The 22,606-nt window shown below is 36.6% G+C and overlaps 5 protein-coding genes across 5 annotated transcripts in view; all 5 read right to left on the reverse strand.

Annotated features, from left to right (window-relative positions):
* Window positions 1-173, reverse strand: part of LOC110169793 (transmembrane channel-like protein 2-B) — a 7,942-nt gene extending 7,769 nt beyond the window's left edge. The window contains exon 1 of the mRNA XM_055161511.1: window positions 131-173. Within this exon, the coding sequence (XP_055017486.1) occupies window positions 131-173 (43 nt within the window). The remainder of the gene's footprint in view (window positions 1-130) is intronic.
* Window positions 174-274: 101 nt separating this feature from the next.
* Window positions 275-2,725, reverse strand: LOC129411255 (signaling lymphocytic activation molecule-like). Its single transcript, XM_055161516.1, has 4 exons — window positions 2,582-2,725; window positions 1,627-1,917; window positions 1,005-1,271; window positions 275-381 (listed from the first exon to the last, which is right to left on the reverse strand). The coding sequence occupies exons 1-4, from the start codon at window positions 2,628-2,630 to the stop codon at window positions 275-277; spliced, it is 714 nt and encodes a 237-aa protein (XP_055017491.1). The 5' UTR covers window positions 2,631-2,725.
* A 5,322-nt stretch (window positions 2,726-8,047) lies between these two features.
* Window positions 8,048-10,048, reverse strand: LOC110168532 (uncharacterized). Its single transcript, XM_055162093.1, has 6 exons — window positions 9,999-10,048; window positions 9,775-9,918; window positions 9,545-9,595; window positions 9,238-9,450; window positions 8,950-9,161; window positions 8,048-8,303 (listed from the first exon to the last, which is right to left on the reverse strand). Exons 1-5 carry the CDS (start codon window positions 10,039-10,041, stop codon window positions 8,995-8,997), a joined length of 618 nt encoding a protein of 205 aa, XP_055018068.1. The 5' UTR covers window positions 10,042-10,048; the 3' UTR covers window positions 8,048-8,303; window positions 8,950-8,994.
* Window positions 10,049-10,052: 4 nt separating this feature from the next.
* Window positions 10,053-12,468, reverse strand: LOC129411256 (SLAM family member 9-like). Its single transcript, XM_055161517.1, has 5 exons — window positions 12,337-12,468; window positions 11,383-11,673; window positions 10,900-11,166; window positions 10,136-10,246; window positions 10,053-10,087 (listed from the first exon to the last, which is right to left on the reverse strand). The coding sequence occupies exons 1-5, from the start codon at window positions 12,383-12,385 to the stop codon at window positions 10,053-10,055; spliced, it is 753 nt and encodes a 250-aa protein (XP_055017492.1). The 5' UTR covers window positions 12,386-12,468.
* A 2,760-nt stretch (window positions 12,469-15,228) lies between these two features.
* Window positions 15,229-21,156, reverse strand: LOC110166594 (alpha-2B adrenergic receptor-like). Its single transcript, XM_055161518.1, has 8 exons — window positions 20,452-21,156; window positions 19,884-20,085; window positions 19,638-19,802; window positions 18,995-19,105; window positions 17,799-17,984; window positions 16,507-16,678; window positions 16,187-16,354; window positions 15,229-15,875 (listed from the first exon to the last, which is right to left on the reverse strand). The coding sequence occupies exons 1-7, from the start codon at window positions 21,154-21,156 to the stop codon at window positions 16,279-16,281; spliced, it is 1,617 nt and encodes a 538-aa protein (XP_055017493.1). The 3' UTR covers window positions 15,229-15,875; window positions 16,187-16,278.
* Window positions 21,157-22,606: the final 1,450 nt, after the last annotated feature.

The following is a 22,606-nucleotide window of genomic DNA, read 5'->3' on the forward strand; positions in this document are numbered from 1 at the left end:
TAATGGCTCCGACTCAGATTTAAATTGGTCAGATTGATCTTGCTTTTGCTCTAGAGAAGAATTTGAAAAACACAATTATGTATAATGAAATGTTTGGTAAATCAGAACATTTTGAGTCATCAGAACCAACCTGCTGCTTTCAGCTGTTTTTCACAGTCGTCATTCTTTCCCATTTTTGAACATGCTAAAGGAAATGAAGACAAAACAATAATAACGTCGCTATGATACGATTAAAAATTGATTTGGTAATTGGTTAATAAAAAAGTACCTCTCTTTATTTCGATGCCGAATATATGATGAAGAAAACGCCAACAACCAACAGAATTATGGAAACAATGACAATGGGTAAAACTATAGACAGATGCTCTTGAGTTCCTTCTGCTAAATAAAGTAAAATAACACATGTCAAAATACAAATTCTTATGTTAAACCGTGCTAAATAAGATGATGAAAATAACTGACTATTATGTAGTAAATAAGTACAACAAGTGCACTATATGAAAAAAGTAATATATTCACTTTTACACATTCAATGGACAAACAAGGATAATTAAGAAAAATTTAAAATATAAATTAAAAGGAAAAACATTTTACATTTTAATTTAAAAAATAATTGTAACTCTCTAAGCCTTAGTGTTGTTGCAATATATGACTTTGATATTTTTGTCATTTATTGTGAAGCCCTGTGAGTGTACCCATAGTACTGACAGGTTTCACATGACATCACCACGTTCTATGAAACAATATTAATTATTACAGATGGGGTAGCTAAAATTAAAATTGTAAAAATGCAAAATTATGTTGTAATACAGTGAGTTCTTGGGAAAAAACAACAAGTTCAACATTTCTGCATTTACCTTTTGGATATTTCATGGCAAAGTACAATGTAATCAATAGCAAAAACTGGCCCTTGCCCCCATCTGGGAGAATAACATTGTCACAAAACATCTGAAAACTACCAATATCAGGCAATAACATTATAATATTTCTATAAGAGAACCAACCTGTGTAACAGTCTTTGGCCTTGAAGGTGCTGGTCTCTTCCTGCAGGGGGTTATTTGCGGTGCAGCTGTACGTGATGTCATCGTGCCCGTTGCCCAGGGCAATAGGTAAAGTTTGGCCCAGCTCACTTTGACCTTCCAGGCTCCAGATAAACGTCAGAGCTTCTGGAGTGTTGGACGGTGAAGAGCAGGACAGTGTTGCAGAAGTAATAGTACTGTTCTGTTTTGTACTGTTCATCTCACATCTGATCACAGGCTTGGAAACTTCATCTGCACAAAATAATATCAGTAAATGAACAATAATCATAAAATGTGAGTTTTCTTTTGTTTTAAAGCTTGTAGAGTTGGTGACGAAACATAACTGAAAATGTTTAGATTTTTGGACATTTTTGGAGGTTTACTTTGAACAAAATTGATGGTCTCTTTATAATTATTAGGTATTAATAATTTATTAGGTGAACCAAATGGAAGTAAGAAACAGTATCCTTAAAACAAAAAAACAATTAAAACTTGTGATAAGCCTGTGAGACAACACAAGATTTGTTCAGTGTACAATAAATAATAGGTTACAGGAGCTATTTCGATATTGCATCACACTTTGTCTTTCCCTTTGCCTTTTACTCACCTAGGACCTTGAGCATATATTGTGAGCGGTGCAGCCTCACGCCGATGATGGCGTCCAGAACATACTCTCCACTGTCTTCATATCTGATGTCTGAGATGGTCAGTGTGGCTGTGTCCCTGGACAGAGTTACCCTGCCGTGATATGGTTCAAACACGCGCTCATCTGTACCATCAAAGGTGATCACTTTATCCTCATTGTGCTTCCACAGAATGTCATCAGGGGGTTTGTTTACAGCTGGAGTCAAGATGAATTCTCTGCCCTTAAGGACGTAAAGCGGAGATAGACCTGTAACTGTACAACAACATTATAACATTACATAAAGATTAAGTTAGTTCACTTTGTATAAGTAATATGTCTGTATTGGGATAGGGATATTTCATGTGTATGCAAAGATGATAGATGACAGTCCAAACAACTCGACGAAATTCAGTTTCACTTTTAGTATCCCTGGAGAGAAACGATATTGAGAGGAGAAACTAGGTGGCGCCAGACTGGCTAAGTATCTGTAGCCGCGAGGTCAAATGAATAACTTATACTTGTCACATCACAAAAGTGTAATTAAACTTTTACTCAAATAATACTCATTGTCACTTTCGTCTCTTTGGCAATGTAGGAATCTTATGTTAAACTCTTTACGACGCCTTATACTTAAATTACAACTATAATTTTCTTCTAAATACTTAAATTATAAGGCTACTTATTTTAGATGTTTTGCCACTTAAACGCCGCCTTATAGGCTAGAGGCTATTGAATAAAGAAATTCTAATTGTGCGTAATAATTCATTTACCATTAAAGAGCCTAGGGATCGGGACAAGTTTAAGGACTCCTCCCGAGTACGACTGTCCCAGAAAACAAGTGCAGTCAATTTGCCCCCAGCGTTATCTCGTAGGAGTGTTACTCTCACGCCTACTTTTGCAAGGATTATTTTCCGATAGAGAAGATCACAAAACTCACCCAAAGTTAGTTTCAGGACGAACCACAGGTAGAAATACAGTCTGGCCATGGCGCACGGACTGGAGAGACGACGCAGCAAACTTATAACATAGAATTGTTCAACTTTCGCTTTCACTCGTTTCAAAGGTTGACGTGATCCGTGCGGGAATTTCAGACAAGAGACAGGACTCGGGACACCTGCAGCAGCTCGACCACCTGTGCCTGTTTTAGGAGGTGTGTCTGTGAACTTTGCAACATTTTTGATTTGGCAATAGAGCAATACAATTCGGAACAAGTGAGGCAAAGATTTATTTCAAACACTAGAATACTGCGTTGCAATCAACTATTTCATTACGACATGCACTTAGATCTAAAACAACAATTACATTCAAGCAATAATTAAATAAATCCATTTTAACAGCTGATTTCGGTGTGAGTTTTGATATTCGTGTAGAATTCAATTACTTTTTTTTTTTTTGTTCATGTTAACGCTTTTGTTTAAAATGTTCACAAATAGTGCAACAAACAGCAGTACAAGTATACCTTATTTACATGTACATTGTAAACGTGAACACGGGAGATTTATATGTTCTGTGTGATAAGTTAGAATGGTACTATATGCCCGTAATACTATGTTCTGTGGGCCTATAGTTGCAGTGATGTGGTTCATAGTGTGATTTCAGAGGTTAAAAACAATAAAAAGGTTTGCAATTATATAATTTTTTTTTTTTATTAATTTACATAAGTTTTAAAAAACAGTTACATACAGTTTAAAGTTAACTAAAATGTTTATAACAGTTTATTTTTCAGTAATATTCATCATATCTGTGATCGATTGCTGAGCCTGGGATCCTTTGTTTTGGTGATTGGTAATGTCTTCACTCAACACTCCTCATTGTATTAAAATTCTGAATGAGAGAAACTGCACCAAGTCACTCCAGTGGTTCTTCTGTTTACAGGTGGGTTTGCCAAATGTTTTACCCTTGTTGTATGCACATTGTTGAAGCAGTTATCTGTAAGAAGAACATGTGAAATGAGACTAGGAAAACGTTTTATTAGTTTGTTTTAATATAAATAAGACCAGACTTTTTTGTTTTATGTTGTGAACTCTTACTCCGCCATCTTGTGTCCACACAAGTTTAAGAGACATGTGGGATACTGTTGATAATGTTTGTTTTGGTTTTGCATTAAACTTCTGCATGGGAGAAGCAGCACAAAATCACTCCAGTGGTTCTTCTATTTTCAGGAGTACAATTACAACATTCCCCAGTTACAGGTGTACAACATGTAGCCAGACTGGTGCCACCTAGTACCTCCGCTCATTTTCATTTCTCTCCAGCGACTAGGTCAGGAATCGGAATGCACTAGACGGTTCGCAAAAACCCCAGAAGTGCAAGTCCGGGCACCAGCCAGTCAGCGGAGAGCCATACATACTGTGTTGGCAACGATTCCCGAGCCAGAACAAAGAGAAAGTTTGGTGAATTTTATCAAGGGAAAAGACGTTATTGCCCTTCTTCCTATGGGATTTCAGAAAAGCTTAATATACCAGTTAGCCCCCTTAGTGGCGCATTACATACGACACGACCAAATAGCAGCGACTGGTTAAATAAAAAAAAGTACCCGTTTACCATCGGGCGAATGAATTCTAACGCTGCAAGGTCAGACGGTTTCCACAAAGTGAAACCGGCTGATGAGTCAGGCTATACTGTACAACATCTGCTTCCTACACATCTCTTCATACACGCACATCCATTATACAGTACTAAAAGTCCACCATGAGTCCTCCATGTTTCCTGACGATTGTAGTATTTAGGCATTTTAGTTCAAAGGGAATAGGAGGGAGAAAAATGTACAAACTTCCACCTCTTGTACATCAACATAATGAACAATAATAATATTTCCACAACATTTGACACCAATTCACAGATTTTACAAACATGCTTTCATTACTTTATTGTTGAATATGTTAGTAGGTCCCACTATTATGTTCTGGGTTTCTTTTCCAGACCGGCTGTGTTTGATTCTTCACCATCGCTCTTATTTTTGTCCTCAGACTCAGCTGACTCAGGTTGTGAAAACTGTGGCTGTGACACTGAAACTGAACACCGACATTTGACATTTTGACGAACTCAGGGGATCTAACTCAAAACTTTGCAAAAATGTAAACGATAATTCCATTTAAATTGACTTTAAATAGCCATAGTTTACTTTTAACAGTTTAAATCCCTGGCATAAATAATACACAGTGACAAAAACCCAAAGCAAATAGTCAAACCTGGCAGTTCAAAAGCTGTGGAGTGTTGTGGTTAAAATACCTCTAAGATCTGGTTTTGCCTATTTGATTAATTCAGCTTGTGTTTTATTGTTTTTATGCATGTGCCCTTTATATTGCTTTATGGAGTTCAATAAAACATGCACGCACTAAAAAGGTTGTGTAAGCAGGTGTGATTAGTGGTTGTATTTAAGGGGGAGATACTGAAAAAAATACTTTGAATAGAATATTGAAAAATGGCTAACATTACAAATGATGTTTTAGATATATACAGAATTGGTGTATAATTAAAACTACACACCAGTATATAATATAGCGAACAAACAAAAAAAGTTTGTGTAGTTTCCTTCAATGGTAGAATATTGTGTTATAATCTATTATTTAATTACAGAATGTACTTACCTAGACAAAATGTGATTTTTGATATCTGTGTAAAATTTAATTATTCTGAGTGGGTATTAGATGCAATACACTATAAGAACTGATTGTTTTTTTGTTTGTTTGTTTTATTTTTATTTTGAGGTGATCATAAAGCTTTTCAAAATCACAATTCAAGTTCACAAAGGTAATAAGTGCAACAAAAATCAGTACAAATAAACCTGATGTATATCTACAAAGTGAACACAAGAGATTGTCTGCCTACTACACACCTGCTCATACACACATGCACATAAGTACACACATGCACATTTTCATCATACAATAGTAAATGTCCACCAATGAGTACTCCATGTATCCGGATGATTATACAATGATTTTGACATTTTAGCTCAAAAGTAATGAGAGGAAGAAATAAATATAAAACTACCACCTCTTGTACATCAACATAATAAACAATAATAACAACCACAACACTTGACACAAATTCATAGATTTTTCAAACATATTCAATACTTTCTTCAGCTGGTGTAGATTAATGGGCCAGCACAATAAATAATCATTTTTACCTGTTATAAAAAGTCAGCAGTGTGATTCTCATCCTGGGATACCCCGTACTTCATTGCTTTGCTCTGATCCGGATGCATAAAATTTTCCTCGTCATGTCTCGATAACATTGAAAAAATGTAATAGTGGCAGTTAGTCCACAGGCCTGATAGAGGTGAAGACCGTGTGACCTCCTGTCACCCATACGCCCAGTACACTGGCACCTGTGTGTTCATATAAGCTTGACTCCACCCTGTCCCCTCATGGCAAAAGTCACCTTATGCTCAGGTGTAAAACCCCAACCTCCCAAAAAAATAGAAATGGTTTCTACAGTCTCCATTATGCAATCAAATACTACAGTGAAAGTCATACAATTTTCTGTAGCACACTGCAGAGAGGATTGTAGCATTTTTAAGAACATAATTTAAAAAAAAATAATTATTAATTACTATATGTTTATTTTGACAGTGCATTAGGTTTTTGCTTCAATACTTGTTTTTTCAGACGGCAGTAGCTGTTTTCTCTGCATTGTCTTCAGAAGAGTTGCAAGGTGAGTCCTGTTTCTGTGGCTCTGTGTTGGATTTGTCATGACCTTTAACCTCTACACCACTGGACTCAGAAAGGGTTTGGTCCATGCTTGGTTCTGGAGGATCACTGGTTTGATCAGAATGTGGTGAATGTGGTGTCCCTCTGTGGATTATTTTCCTTCACGATCGTGCTTCTTTTTGTCCTTAGATTCAGCTGACTGAAGTGAAGACTGTGACACTGAAACTGAACACAGATATTTGACATTTTGATAATTTCAGGAGTTGTGGCATACATGATATGGACACTACAGAACATGAATAAAGTAATCAGTAATCTTTAAGTAATCAGTGTCATAATATTGAGTTTTTAACAACCATCAAAGACAGAAACATCATAGCAGATGCATGTTTAGCCTATTGTAAAATGTTATTATAAAGGTTTACATTGACGTGTTCAGTGGGAATACTATAGGTCTGTCATACTCTGTTGGAGAGGTCATTCTGTGGATCATTGGTCTTGGTGTCTGTCTTTGAGTTAGATTATCTTTAATTTCTTCAGAACATGTTAATGCCGTATTTCACATTGATTGAAAAGTTACTGACCTGGGTGTGTCTCTGTATTTCAAAAACTTTCAAATCTGTTTCGTAGCTCTTTGACATTTCCTAAAAAAGGAATATAAAAACTAAGTACATACATTAAAATGACAGTGGTCTCTTTGAGATAATGCTTTTGCATTCATTTTACACGTACACTTTGTATGTACTTCCTAAATTATTTATTGTTACAAGTTTAAACACGGTGGCACGGTGGGGCACGGTGGCTGAGTGGCTATAGCACTCATGCCTCACAGCAAGAAGGTTCTGTGTTCTATCCCGGTTCGCCCGGGCCTTTCTGTGTGGAGTTTGCATGTTTCTCCCCGTGTCTGGATGGGTTTCCTCCGGGCGCTCTGGTTTCCCCCCATCAACCCAAATCATGCTACATAGGTCTCCATAAACAGTTGATAGTCAAGATCAGTTAAATACAATCAATCAATGAACCTTTTCAGGGACTACACTGATGTTACAACCTGATGTACAATGCATCTCTCCTGTTAAGGTTAATGCAAAAAATTGTGTGCTGTCCCTGTCTCAAATAAATAAATAAATAAACATTTGTTGTTGTTTTGGCCAAGTTGATAGTATTGTATTGTATTCTGTCAGTAGTTATCACTTGCTATTAATGGATAGCATTCATCTTTTATTTTGTCAACTTCAGTTCTAATAATAAAATATATGACAAATCACATAAGACATTCCCCTTTTTAAATTTAATTCAGTTTCCCTTTCATTTGTAGGTGCCACATCTATTGGAGGATTTTCAAAAATAATTTTACTTTAATTTGAGCAAAGATGCACTCAAATACATTTAAACAAAGGTGTGATTAGGTCAATTACAGTTCACTCACTCTGATTTTCTTGCTGTAACGTTTCAGAAGTTACATGTATGTTGCAGCTAGACTGATTAAAGCTGGATATAAAAAGAACTCAGGACATTAACCTGTTTCTTCTGGAGACTCTGTGGGCTCATTTGGACCTGTGTCAGTAGAGCTTTCTGTGTGACGCTCAACACTCTGTGGATCTGTCTGCACATGACTTTCCTGCTCCGATGGTGTAGACTTTATATCCTGGTGAACTTGAGCGTCACTGCTTGGAGACTGCGGTTCTGTTGGCAAAATTACAAACAATGTCTTTACTTCTTCATTAATAAAACTGTATGTACTGTGGTTGTCCTTAATTCTCTAACCTGGGTTTTCTGATGTATCTTCAAAGAACTCTTCATTAGAATGTTTAGAGTCTGTATCTCCATCTTCCTCTGTTGTAGGAACATTATTAAGCTCTTTATGTTGTAAGTCCATCTTTCTTCCTGAATCCATCTGCCCTGGGCCTGGTGCTCGGTTTGGGAAACTGCTGATTGAAGATGTAGGTGGAGAAGTGGCTTTTCCAAACTTTTCAAAATGTTTACGTTTTTCATCAATGTTTCCTAAAAACAGAGTATAATTATAATTAACAGATTCCATGCTTTATTGTTATTTTTATCGAAGTTACTGTGTCTCTCTTCAGCCAATTCATAATGTCTTTTACATTAATTGTGTACATATACTTTGAACTATTGCATGCGTAAATCACAGTCATTATTCTTCCCATTTAAAACGTGTTCTACAAGACAAGAACTATGAAGGAAAAAATGAAAAAAGTAACAGAATCAGAGAAGCAAGGACAGTGCAAGCAATGTTTAGTAAAGTGAATCATCAGTGGTTGTATTTGGAGGTGGGAGATATTGAAAAAATGTACTGAATACTATATTGAAAAATGTAGAATATCGCAATTGATGTTCTGGAGATATGCCAGATTTGAATATATTGAGTAAATTGTCTATAAATAAATCAATTTAAAAAGTATTAAAAATAGGGTATGAAGGGATATTTCTGCACTTGTGGTTAGATTTATTGGTTAGTCACGTTTTACACTAGACTTCAGCCAAGACAGGCTCATTAGCACAATCCTGATGCATTGTTAAAATACTGTCTGAATAAAATGGATAATGTGAAAACATTTAGAGATATTCATTTTTGTCAATATGATTCACCCCCATTTGTATTATAATTATTAGCACATTACTCTCATACCTGGAGAAAATGGCGCATCTGTGAGGTGTTTCGGTGGTTTATTGTTCACTGTACATGGTCTGAGTTTGTTACTGTATTTAATTCAATTTGCTCTTCATTTGTAGGTTGCCAATCTTCTTTTGAAAAATTGTTCTGAATGTGTTCATCATGGTCTTTGTGATGTTCATTTTGCTGTTTGCCTGCATCCATCTGCACAGCTCTCTGCAGCTCTTCTGGAAAATTTACAAACAATGCCTTTTACTTCTTCATGAGTAAAACTGTATTTGTGTTTGTCCTTAATTCTCTAACCTGGGTTTTCTGATGCATCTTCAAAGAACTCTTCATTAGAATGTTTAGAGTCTGTATCTCCATCTTCCTCTGTGGTAGGAACATTATTAAGCTCTTTGTGTTGTAAGTCCATCTCTCCTCCTGAATCCATCTGCCCTGGGCCTGGTGCTGGCTTTGGGAAACTGCTGCTCGGAGGTGAAGATGTGGCTTTTCCACCAGTGTCATTTCCTTTACCTGTTAACATCAGGATTATCTATCAATAATTCACTTCATGTTATTACAGTATTCAGAGTTGATAGTGGATGTTGGCGGTGGCAAAACTACAGACCTGGAGATGTCCCTGTATTTTCAAATTTTTTACATATATCCTTAACGTTTCCTGGGGACATAGTATAAAAAGCATGCATGCATTGAATCTTTTATCAAAATTTTACTATTACCGGCTTGAGCTCATTCAGGATGTTTTTCACATTCATGTACCGCATACAGTACTGGTATAAAATGTAATAAAAACATTAAATTACTTCACAATTTAATGCAACAACTTTGCCTCTTTACCTTGACTCTCCTTTATCACATTTTTATAATCACATTGCTGAGGAAGTCTTGGTGATGATGACTTTGTTTCATGCAGGTGGATATTACTTGTTATTAATGGCTCCGACTCAGATTTAAATTGGTCAGATTGATCTTGCTTTTGCTCTAGAGAAGAATTTGAAAAACACAATTATGTATAATGAAATGTTTGGTAAATCAGAACATTTTGAGTCATCAGAACCAACCTGCTACTTTCAGCTGTTTTTCACAGTCGTCATTCGTTTCCATTTTTGAACATGCTAAAGGAAATGAAGACAAAACAATAATAACGTTGCTATGATTTGATTAAAAATTATATGGTAATTGGTTAATAAAAAAGTACCTCTCTTTCTTCGATACCAACATATGATGAAGAAAACGCCAACAGCCAACAGAATTATGGAAACAATGACAATGGGTAAAACTATAGACAGATGCTGTTGAGTTTCTTCTGCTAAATAAAGTAAAATAACACATGTCAAAATACAAATTCTTATGTTAAACCGTGCTAAATAAGATGATGAAAATAATTGACTATTATGTAGTAAATAAGAACAACAACTGCACCATATGAAAAAAGTAATATATTCACTTTTACACATTCAATGGACAAACAAGGATAATTAAGAACAATTTAAAAAGATAAATTAAAAGGAAAAACATTTTACATTTTAATTTAAAAAATAATTGTAACTCTCTAAACCTAAAGTGTTATTGCAATATATTTAGTTTCTAGCGATATCGATATTGCCACATGACTTTGATATTTTTGTCATTTATTGTGAAGCCCTGTGAGTGTACCCATAGTACTGACAGGTTTCACATGACATCACCACGTTCTATGAAACAATATTAATTATTACAGATGGGGGTAGCTAAAATTAAAATTGTAAAAATGCTAAATTATGTTGTAATTGAGTTCTTGGGAAAAAACAACAAGTTCAACATTTCTGCATTTACCTTTTGGATATTTCATGGCAAAGTACAATGTAATCAATAGCAAAAATTGGCCCTTGCCCCCAACTGGGAGAATAACATTGTCACATAGAATCTGAAAACTACCAATATCAGGCAATGACATTAGAATATTTCTATAAGAGAACCAACCTGTGTAACAGTCTTTGGCCTTGAAGGTGCTGGTCTCTTTCTGCAGGGGGTTATTTGCGGTGCAGCTGTACGTGATGTCATCGTGCCCGTTGCCCAGGGCAATAGGTAAAGTTTGGCCCAGCTCACTTTGACCTTCCAGGCTCCAGATAAACGTCAGAGCTTCTGGAGTGTTGGACGGTGAAGAGCAGGACAGTGTTGCAGAAGTAATAGCACTGTTCTGTTTTGTACTGTTCATCTCACATCTGATCACAGGCTTGGAAACTTCATCTGCACAAAATAATATCAGTAAATGAACAATAATCATAAAATGTGAGTTGGTGATAATTCATATAATAACTAATAATATAATGTGTATTCATGTCCACTCTACAACAGCAACAATTAATTAACTCCATAACAACTACATTTAAGTAACAGGAAGTATTCTAAAAACATAACAGGATTAAAACTCGGTCTGTGTTTTTCCCATTGCCTTTTACTCACCTAGGACCTTGAGCATATATTGTGAGCGGCGCAGTCTCTCGCTGCTGATGATGTCCAGCTCATACACTCCACTGTCTTCATATGTGATGTCTGCAATGGTCAGTTTGGCTGTGTCCCTGGACAGAGATACCCTGCCCTGATATGGCTCAAACACACGGTCATCTGCACCTTCAAACTGGATCACTTTGTCCCCATTGTGCTTCCACAGAATCTCATCTGGGGGTTTGTTTACAGCTGGAGTCAAGACGGCCTCTCTGCCCTTAAGGACGTAATTTGCAGACTGACCTGTAACTGTACAACAACATTATAACATTACATAAAGATTAAGTTAGTTCACTTTGTGTAAGTAATATGTCTGTATTGGGATAGGGATATTTCATGTGTATGCAAAGATGATAGATGACAGTCCAAACAACTCGACGAAATTCAGTTTCACTTTTAGTATCCCTGGAGAGAAACGATATTGAGAGGAGAAACTAGGTGGCGCCAGACTGGCTAAGTATCTGTAGCCGCGAGGTCAAATGAATAACTTATACTTGTTACATCACAAAAGTGTAATTAAACTTTTACTCAAATAATACTCATTGTCACTTTCGTCTCTTTGGCAATGTAGGAATCTTATGTTAAACTCTTTACGACGCCTTATACTTAAATTACAACTATAATTTTCTTCTAAATACTTAAATTATAAGGCTACTTATTTTAGATGTTTTGCCACTTAAACGCCGCCTTATAGGCTAGAGGCTATTGAATAAAGAAATTCTAATTGTGCGTAATAATTCATTTACCATTAAAGAGCCTAGGGATCGGGACAAGTTTAAGGACTCCTCCCGAGTACGACTGTCCCAGAAAACAAGTGCAGTCAATTTGCCCCCAGCGTTATCTCGTAGGAGTGTTACTCTCACGCCTACTTTTGCAAGGATTATTTTCCGATAGAGAAGATCAGAAACTCACCCAAAGTTAGTTTCAGGACGAACCACAGGTAGAAATACAGTCTGGCCATGGCGCACGGACTGGAGAGACGACGCAGCAAACTTATAACATAGAATTGTTCAACTTTCGCTTTCACTCGTTTCAAAGGTTGACGTGATCCGTGCGGGAATTTCAGACAAGAGACAGGACTCGGGACACCTGCAGCAGCTCGACCACCTGTGCCTGTTTTAGGAGGTGTGTCTGTGAACTTTGCAACATTTTTGATTTGGCAATAGAGCAATACAATTCGGAACAAGTGAGGCAAAGATTTATTTCAAACACTAGAATACTGCGTTGCCATCAACTATTTCATTACGACATGCACTTAGATCTAAAACAAACAATTAAATTCAAGCAATAAATAAAATAAGTCCATTTTAACAGCTGATTTCGGTGTGAGTTTTGATATTCGTGTAGAATTCAATTACTTTTTTTTTTTTTTTTGTTCATGTTAACGCTTTTGTTTAAAATGTTCACAAATAGTGCAACAAACAGCAGTACAAGTATACCTTATTTACATGTACATTGTAAACGTGAACACAGGAGATTTATATGTTCTGTGTGATAAGTTAGAATGGTACTATATGACCGTAATACTATGTTCTGTGGGCCTATAGTTGCAGTGATGTGGTTCATAGTGTGATTTCAGAGGTTAAAAACAATAAAAAGGTTTGCAATTATAATTTTTTTTTTATTAATTTACATAAGTTTTAAAAAAACAGTTAAAGTTTACAGTTAACTAAAATGTTTAGAACAGTTTATTTTTCAGTAATATTCATCATATCTGTGATCGATTGCTGAGCCTGGGATCCTTTGTTTTGGTGATTGGTAATGTCTTCACTCAACACTCCTCATTGTAATTAAAATTCAGCATGAGAGAAACTGCACCAAGTCACTCCAGTGGTTCTTCTGTTTACAGGTGGGTTTGCCAAATGTTTTACCCTTGTTGTATGCACATTGTTGAAGCAGTTATCTGTAAGAAGAACATGTGAAATGAGACTAGGAAAACGTTTTATTAGTTTGTTTTAATATAAATAAGACCCGACTTTTTTGTTTTATGTTGTGAACTCTTACTCCGCCATCTTGTGTCCACACAAGTTTAAGAGACATGTGGGATACTGTTGATAATGTTTGTTTTGGTTTTGCATTAAACTTCTGCATGGGAGAAGCAGCACAAAATCACTCCAGTGGTTCTTCTATTTTCAGGAGTACAATTACAACATTCCCCAGTTACAGGTGTACAACATGTAGCCAGACTGGTGCCACCTAGTACCTCCGCTCATTTTCATTTCTCTCCAGCGACTAGGTCAGGAATCGGAATACACTAGACGGTTCGCAAAAACCCCAGAAGTGCAAGTCCGGGCACCAGCCAGTCAGCGGAGAGCCATACATACTGTGTTGGCAACGATTCCCGAGGGAGAAAAAAGAGAATGTTTGGTGAATTTTATCAAGGGAAAAGACGTTATTACCGTTCTTCCTACGGGATTTTGGAAAAGCTTAATATACCAGTTAGCCCCCTTAGTGGCGCATTACATACGACACGACCAAATAGCAGCGACTGGTTAAATTTTAAAAAGTACCTGTTTACCATCGAGCGAACGAATTCTAACGCTGCAAGGTCAGACGGTTTCCACAAAGTGAAACCGGCTGATGAATCAGGCTATACTGTACAACATCTGCTTCCTACACATCTCTTCATACACATGCACATTCATTACACAGTACTAAAAGTCCACCATGAGTCCTCCATGTTTCCTGACGATTGTAGTATTTAGACATTTTTGTTCAAAGGGAATAGGAGGAAGAAAAATGTACAAGCTCCCACCTCTACATCAACATAATGAACAATAATAATATTACCACAACATTTTACACCAATTCACAGATTTTACAAACATGCTTTCATTACTTTATTGTTGAATATGTTAGTAGGTCCCACTATTATGTTCTGGGTTTCTTTTCCAGACCGGCTGTGTTTGATTCTTCACCATCGCTCTTCTTTTTGTCCTCAGACTCAGCTGACTCAGGTTGTGAAAACTGTGGCTGTGACACTGAAGCTGAACACAGACATTTGACATTTTGACAAACTCAGGAGATCTAACTCAAAACTTTGCAAAAATGTAAGCGATAATTCCCTTTAAATTGATTTAAATAGCCATAGTTTACTTTTAACAGTTTAAAGCCCTGGCATACATAACACACAGTGACAAAAACCCAAAGTAAATAGTCAAACCTGGCAGTTCAAAAGCTGTGGAGTGTTGTACTTAAAATATCTGTAAGATCTGGATCTTCAAAGACCCCTTCATCAGTATGTTTAGAGTCTGTATCTCCATCTTCCTCTGTTGTAGGAACATTATTAAGCTCTTTATGTTGTAAGTCCATCTTTCTTCCTGAATCCATCTTCCCTGGGCCCGATGCTCAGTTTGGGAAACTGCTAATTGAAGATGTAGGTGGAGAAGTGGCTTTTCCAAAATTTTCTAATTGTTTACGGTTTTTTTTTATCTGACCCTTATACTCTGTTGTATGTGAAAAATCCATTCATTTTAATCTTTAGTCCTATGCCCTGGACATAGCCCATATACAGTCTATAGCCCTACGAGGTCAAATGAGAATAAAATGCAGAAACCTGTCAGGCCGGTACGCTCTTCCTGAACACACCTATTACCAAGTCTAAATTCAGTTTCACTTTTAAAAGCCAGTCTGTCCACTTTGAGGACAAATAAATATATTGTAATTGTTACATCACAAAAAAAAGAAAGTGTCAATTGTATTTTACAGTTAACAACATATTATTTCTCCATAATCCACTAAAAATAAATTATATTAATTGACAGTACCTTCAGCAGATAAAAAAAAGAAAAATACTATGGGGATATTAGATTTTGCAAATGAACTCACTGTCTCTTCTGTCTCTTGTCATGAATCTTATATTAACCTCTTTACCACGCCATAAATCTACTTCTAAACATAACTTCTTACTACAGATGTTTTGCCAGTTAAACTAGTACAGAGTAGAGTCTCACAGAAAACAAGTGTAAGCTGCCAGTCTTATCTCATGAGAGTTTTATTCCCACACCTACTTTTGCCATGTTAATATTATGACAAGGAAGATATGAAACATATGAAATACATTTAAAACTCCCAGCTCTTGTACATCAACATAATAAACAATACCAATAACAACCACAACACTTGATACCAAATCATAGATTTTATAAACATGTTTTCAATACTTTCTTGGGTTTGGTGTAGAATAATGGGCCAGCACAATAAATAATCACTTTTACCTGTCATAAAAAGTCACCTGTGTGATTCTGAGAGGTGCTCATCCTGGGATATCCTTTACTCCATTGCTCTGCTCTGATCCAGATGAACCAGATTCTTTGTCGGGTTCATCTTTCTTCTCCTTTTTGTCATCCTCTACATCCTCACCAGTGTTCTTGGTTTCTTTGTCATTATCGGTGGTTTGACTCGGAGGTGAGGCTGGTGTGTTGGGGACTTGTTCACCTGCTCATTTGACCCTGATAACAATAGAGGAATCAAACATTTTGGGTATCTACAAAACTAGTGAAACTTGATCAAATAATCAACATCTCCAATAAAACTGAATGACATATTAATATGAAGTGTGTCAGGAAATGCTTTTTAAATGGCTTATTGCAGTCAAAAGGTTACAGGTTTCATAAGGTTGTTGCTTAGTTTAATTGTTCATCCAGGATTTACACTAACCACCACAAGTTTATAACAGCTATACTTAATAACCGTCTCCATTATGGACAGCGCAATCATTACATGTTTACTTTGACGGTGCATTAGGGTTTTGTTTTAATACCTGCTTTTTCAAACTCAGCGGTGACTATTTTTTGTTCGTCTTCAGATGGGTTGCAGGCTGAGTCTTGTTTCTGTGTCTCTGTGTTGGATTTGTCATGATCTTTGCTCTCTACACCACTGGACTCTGGAGTTTGGTCCTTGCCTGGCTTTGGAGCTGCACTGGTTTCTGCTAATAAAATAAACAAAACACCTTCATTAGTAACAGGCACAGCAAAAATAATGTCACTTTAATCAGTAGTAGAGGTCAAAAACAATCAGAGTTAGCTTTGTGTGAAACTGTTTTTAAAATACAATGATTATATAAAGAATGACGACCCACACCTGATGGTTCGTTTTGAGCTTGTGATGTTTCTTCTGTTTCCTTTATCATCTTGTTCTGGGTCTCCCTGTGCTTTCTTTTCCAGACCGGTTGTGTGTGATTCTTCATCGCTCTTCTTTTTGTCCTCAGATTCAGCTGACTCAGGCTGTGATGACTGTGGCTGTGATGCTGAAACTGAACACAGATATTTGACATTATGATAAATTCAAGAATAGCGACATACATGGCATGGACACTACAGAAAAGTAATAAATATGTCATAATATCATTAAGTATAATCTAGATTGATTTTACAACCATAGATGCAGACTGTTGTAAAAAGTTATTACAGTGGTTTACATGACGTGTGTTCAGTAGCAGTACTATAGGTCAGTCATAGTCATTGTTCTCAGTGTCAGTGTCTCAGTTTGAGTTAAATTATCTTGCACATTAAAAATCGGGTGTGTCTGTGTATTTGCGTTTTTTAAAAGCAGAAGATAGAAACTAACTGCATTGCATCTTTTAAAATTTTTGCATTACTGTGGTTTCCTTGTGCTCATTTATAATGTTTTTCTGCATTACTTTTATATATACTTTGTATTACTGGGAAAATGTTGATATTAGATTTTTTTTTTACTGTAACAATTTAAAAGTTGTTTTGGAGAGGCTGATAGGATTGTATTGTATTCTTTCAGTAATTATCACTTGCCACTAATTAATAGCATTCATCCTTTTTGTCAGCTTTAGCTCTATTTCTTTGGAAAAAATATATACCAGGTAAAACAGATAATAAAATGTTTGGTAAATCACATAACACAATATTCTTCTCCTTTAAAAAAACATGTTCTACAAAATTAGGACTTCTATTTGTAAATGTTTATCTTTTGTAGGTCAAGAAAAAATAGAAATATTTTTATTTGATGCTAAAACATGAAGGGAAAATGAAAAAGCTAACAGAATCAGTGAAGGACAAAGCAAACAAATAAATATTCAGTAAAAAAAAAAAGTGGTTGTATTTAGAGGTGGGAGATATTGAAAAAATACACTGAATAGTACACAGAAAAATGTTTGCTCACAACTGATGGTTTTGGAGATATGCAAAATTACAATATAATTGAGTATATTGTCCATAATTATAACTATTAAAAAATATATCAAAGCATTTAAAACTGACAGACCCACCTAGTGTAATCTTCCAAACAAGACTATAAAGTTATATATTCTGGTATTATGGTCCAGTCATATTTTGTGCTAAACTCAAACTAGCTGAGATACAAATTTTTGTCGATATGACCCACACACATTGCTCTCTTACCTGGAGATAATGTTGATATCTGTGAAACATTGAACTGTTTTTCACAGTTTGAAGGATCGTCGATTAGAGGACCCATTGTCACCTGGTCTGTGTCTGAGTGTGCATCAGGATTGGTCTGTTTTGTGCTCCCTGGTTCATCTTGACCAACAGGAGGTGTGCTGCTCTGATGAGGGAGGTGAGGCAACACTGCAAATAGAATTTTGAGAAAAGACCATTTTAATTTGTGATTCCTTTAATTAAAATATTTTAAATAGTTAATATTGTAAATTGACACATTTTTACATACAGCATTTTTCCATCTTCAAGGCACTTTGTAATTTATACTGTTTATTTACTTTTGACAGCCTAAAAACTGATTGATGTGCACATCTATGGGGTCTTTCAGTGGTTCATTGTTTTCTGCACGGTCAGGGTTTGTTTCTTCATTTCATTCCGTTTGCCTTTCATTTGTAGGTGGCACCTCATCTTTTGGCGAATTGTTTAAACAAATTTTACTTAAATTAATTTGATCAAACATGCCCTCAAATACATTAAAACAAAGTGGAAGAAGGTGTGATCTATTACAGTTCACTCATCTGGGCTGTAATATTTCAGAAGTTACATGTTTGTTGCGATTACACTGAAATTATGGGATAAAAACAAACTTTCAGGACACTAACCCATTTCTTCTGGAGCCTTGGCGGAATCACCTGGACCTGCCTGAATAGAGCTTGTATTATAGAACCAAGGTCTTTGTGATGCTCGTCTGTCTGTTTCTCTGGATCTGTCTGCACACTGCTCCCCTGCGGCCCTGGTGTGGGCTGTGAATGTTGTTTAACTTGAGGCCTTGTATGCCTTTTACTTCGTCATTGGTGAGACTGTATGTTGAGCATACCCTTAATTCTCTAACCTAGTGTTTTCTTTATGGTCTGGGTTTTTTCCTTTATTTAATCCAGTTTGCATTTTATTTGTAGGTGGAAAAATAATTGTATTTAAATAAATTAGATCAACTGTGCATTCAGTACATACAAATGTTGTGTAAGCAGATCAATTAGTGGTTGTATTTAGAGGTAGAAAAAAAACTGATAGAATATTGGAAAATGTACATTGCAATTCATGATTTAGAAATAAGCAAAATCAGAATATATTATAATATTTTCTATAACTTAAACTATTTAAAATGTCTTAAAAACAGACAGAAACATCTAGTGTCATACCTGAAGATACTGATGATGTGTCATTGTTTGAAGAGTCTGGTGCTGGCGTTGACACACTGCTGGTCGGAGATGTAGGTGGAGATGTGGCTCCACCAGTGTCATTTCCTTTACCTGTTAACATCAGGATTATTAATTCTCCAGCTCATGTTATTACAGTTTTCTGCATTGATAGTGGAAGTTGCAAGTCTCAAAAAATTACTGACTATGGTATAAAGTAGCCTAGTAACCTGTTAGTAACCTCCCTCATGCACTGAATCTTTTTGAGACTTTTACTATTGTCTGCTTGAGCTCATTCAGGATGTCTTTCATATTCTTGTACCACAAACAGTACTGGTATAAAATGTAATAAAATATGCATCTTCTGGTGGTTCACTGTTGACTGTGGTGTCAGAGTCTGTTACTTCATTTAATTCAGTTTGCCTTTCTTTTTTTTTTGACACATCTTTTGGAGGATTTTCAAAAATAATTTTACTTAAATTAATTTGATCAAACTTGCACTCAAATACATTTAAACAAAGAAGGTGTGATTAGGTCAATTACAATTCACTCACTCTGATTTTCTTGCTGTAACATTTTAGAAGTTACATGTATGTTGAAGCTACACTTATTAAAACTGGATATAAAAAGTACTCAGGACATTAACCTGTTTCTTCTGGGGTCTCGGTGGACTCATTTGGACCTGTGTCAGTAGCGCTTTCTGTGTGATGCTCAACACTCTGTGGATCTGTCTGCACATGGCTTTCCTGCTCCAATGGTGTAGACTTTATATCCTGGTGAACCTGAGGCGCACTGATTGGAGACTGCGGTTCTGTTGGCAAAATTACAAACAATGCCTTTACTTCTTCAATAATAAAACTGTATGTACTGTGGTTGTCCTTAATTCTCTAACCTTGCTTTTCTGGTGCATCTTCAAAGACCTCTTCATCAAAATTTTTAGACTCTGTATCTCCATCTTCCTCTGTAGTAGGAACATTATTAAGCTCTTTGTGTTGTAAGTCCATCTCTCCTCCTGAATCCATCTGCCCTGGGCCTGGTGCTCGGTTTGGGAAACTGCTGGTTGAAGATGTAGGTGGAGAAGTGGCTTTTCCAAACTTTTCAAAATGTTTACGTTTTTCATCAACGTTTCCTAAAAACAGAGTATAATTATAATTAACAGATTCCATGCTTTATTGTTATTTTTATCGAAGTTACTGTGTCTCCTTCAGTCAATTCATAATGTCTTTTACATTAATTGTGTACATATACTTTGAACTATTGCATGCGTAAATCACAGTCATTATTCTTCCCATTTAAAACGTGTTCTCAAGACAAGAACTATGAAGGAAAAAATGAAAAAAGTAACAGAATCAGAGAAGCAAGGACAGTGCAAGCAATGTTTAGTAAAATAAATCATTAGTGGTTGTATTTGGAGGTGGGGAGATATTGAAAAAATGTACTGAATACTATATTGAAAANACATGCTCTGAGTGAGACTTCTCTGTCTTTTGACCCTCTCTTAGACCCTGACTCTCCCTATGGGCGACCACATACACTCGACAGTACATGGCCAGAATGATTGCCAATGGGAGGTAGAAGGAGCCCACAGCTGAGAAGATGGCATACCCCGGCTCTTCTGTGATCTTGCAGATAGTTTCATCCTCTGGGGCAGGCTCTTTCCATCCAAATAAAGGTCCGATGGATATTATGACAGACAGCACCCAAAGGAGCAACACAGCCAGCAGTGCCCGGCGCTTTGTCATCATTGCTGGGTATCTCAAAGGGTAACTCACTCCAATGTAACGATCCACTGAGATGACACATAGACTCATGATGGAGGCAGTGCAGCAGAGCACATCCACAGCTGCCCAAATATTGCAAAAGACTCGGCCAAATACCCAGCGGTCCAAAATCTCCAAAATAGCAGAGAAAGGTAGCACGATGGAGCTGATGAGCAGGTCCGCCACAGCCAGGTTGGCTATAAAGTAATGCGTAACTGTTCTGAGGTTTTTATGGCACACCACTGACAGGATCACCAAGATGTTTCCCACAACTGCAAACAAGATCAGACCTCCAAGTACGAAGCCCAAAACCACAGCCTTTACCACATTAAACTCAGGGACAAGAAGATGGCTGTTATTGCTGCTGCTGAAGGAGTGAGAAGAAGTGAGAGGCGCTGGGGTCATATTGTCCAGCAGAGGGGACTTTGTGTTCCCATAAAGCACACTCTCCACTAAGTTAAACAGGCCTATTTGTTTTCAAGACTACAAGGAGAAATACAGGAACAATGGGACATTGACAAACCCGCCATTAAAGTAATGATCACATTAAGTCGCTCTTGTCAAAACATAATTTGAATGATGTTGCTGCTGCAGCTAAATGAACCATTGTGCGGGCGATGCATAAAGAAAAAAAAACAACAACTCTTGGATGCAGGGCTTTCATATTTGACAAAAAAAAGATTTAGTGACACAACCAGGTAATCCATCTTTCAAATGTTACCTGGTGTTTGCTAGAGATGCAGATGGAGCAATGACACATTATCAAACCAAAGGCAGATGAGGCCACACATCCAGTAGCAGCTTTGCACAGCTTTGGATTGACAAAATATAGTGTGCCAGTCCATTTTTCAATGAAAAAAAAAAAAAAAAAGAAGAAGAAGGAGAAGGAGAAAAATCACTTGATGGCAGGAGAGAGCAGCAGTCCGTGGTATACTCCAGATGAAAGTAAGGCCAATTTGTGGAGGAGGAAGTATCTGCAAAAATAACACATAAAGAAGAGCTCAGAATGATTGCACCAAGGCTAAAACATAAAACGTCAATTCTTGTTTTTTCTTTTTGTTGTGTAGGCTTACTTTGAACAGCATTGTGTTATTATTAAAGATTGTGGGTGACTAACTGCAGTTGTGAAGATCAATGTGACCACCGCCTCACCGTGGGTTTATCGACTGAGCGCCGAGGAGAGGGGAAGCAGAAAGCACTATTAGCGCTGGCCAACTGGATATTAAGTCCTGTGGTAATTGTTTAAAAGTGACTTATAAGTTTGCTTTGAATTTAGTGAGGGTCTGGTATAGAGCATGACACTGAATGACACAACATATTTTTCATTTTAGGACAGGTTACAAGGCATGCACCAATATGATACTGGTATTAGTGCCAATCCAGGAAAATTTGCAGGATCAAGTATCAGTCCCATATCGGTTCAGCTGATATCCTACTTGAGTCTTTAACTGATATAATAGAAGGATTGTTTACTGGTTTATGTAGGTTTACGGTGTCTCATAATGTTTAAATCTTTATTCATTCAAAGCTGTTCAGAAGACTTAGACAAACTTTATTGATCCACATGGGAAATTATTTGGACAATAGCTACTTGAAAGATAAATAAGAATTATATGCCACAATTGGATCCATTTTGTACCAAGTTAACCAGGTTTTTTGGGGAAAAAAGGACTTTTTCAGTTGCTAAAGTTGTATCAGTTCATATCGAATATCGGCAGATAGTACTGATATTGGTATCGGAGCTGAAAAAGTTGTTTGAGTAAGTTTGACATATGCCTGGCTATCCTAGATTACAGTCTTTTCCTGTACAAAGGCATGTAGTCTGAGCCCTGTATCTCCCACAGTTCAGACATGT

This window comes from Boleophthalmus pectinirostris, unplaced genomic scaffold (assembly GCF_026225935.1).
Source record: "Boleophthalmus pectinirostris isolate CB_2022bp ecotype Guang Dong unplaced genomic scaffold, ASM2622593v1 HiC_scaffold_4, whole genome shotgun sequence".
Lineage (NCBI taxonomy): Eukaryota > Metazoa > Chordata > Actinopteri > Gobiiformes > Gobiidae > Boleophthalmus > Boleophthalmus pectinirostris.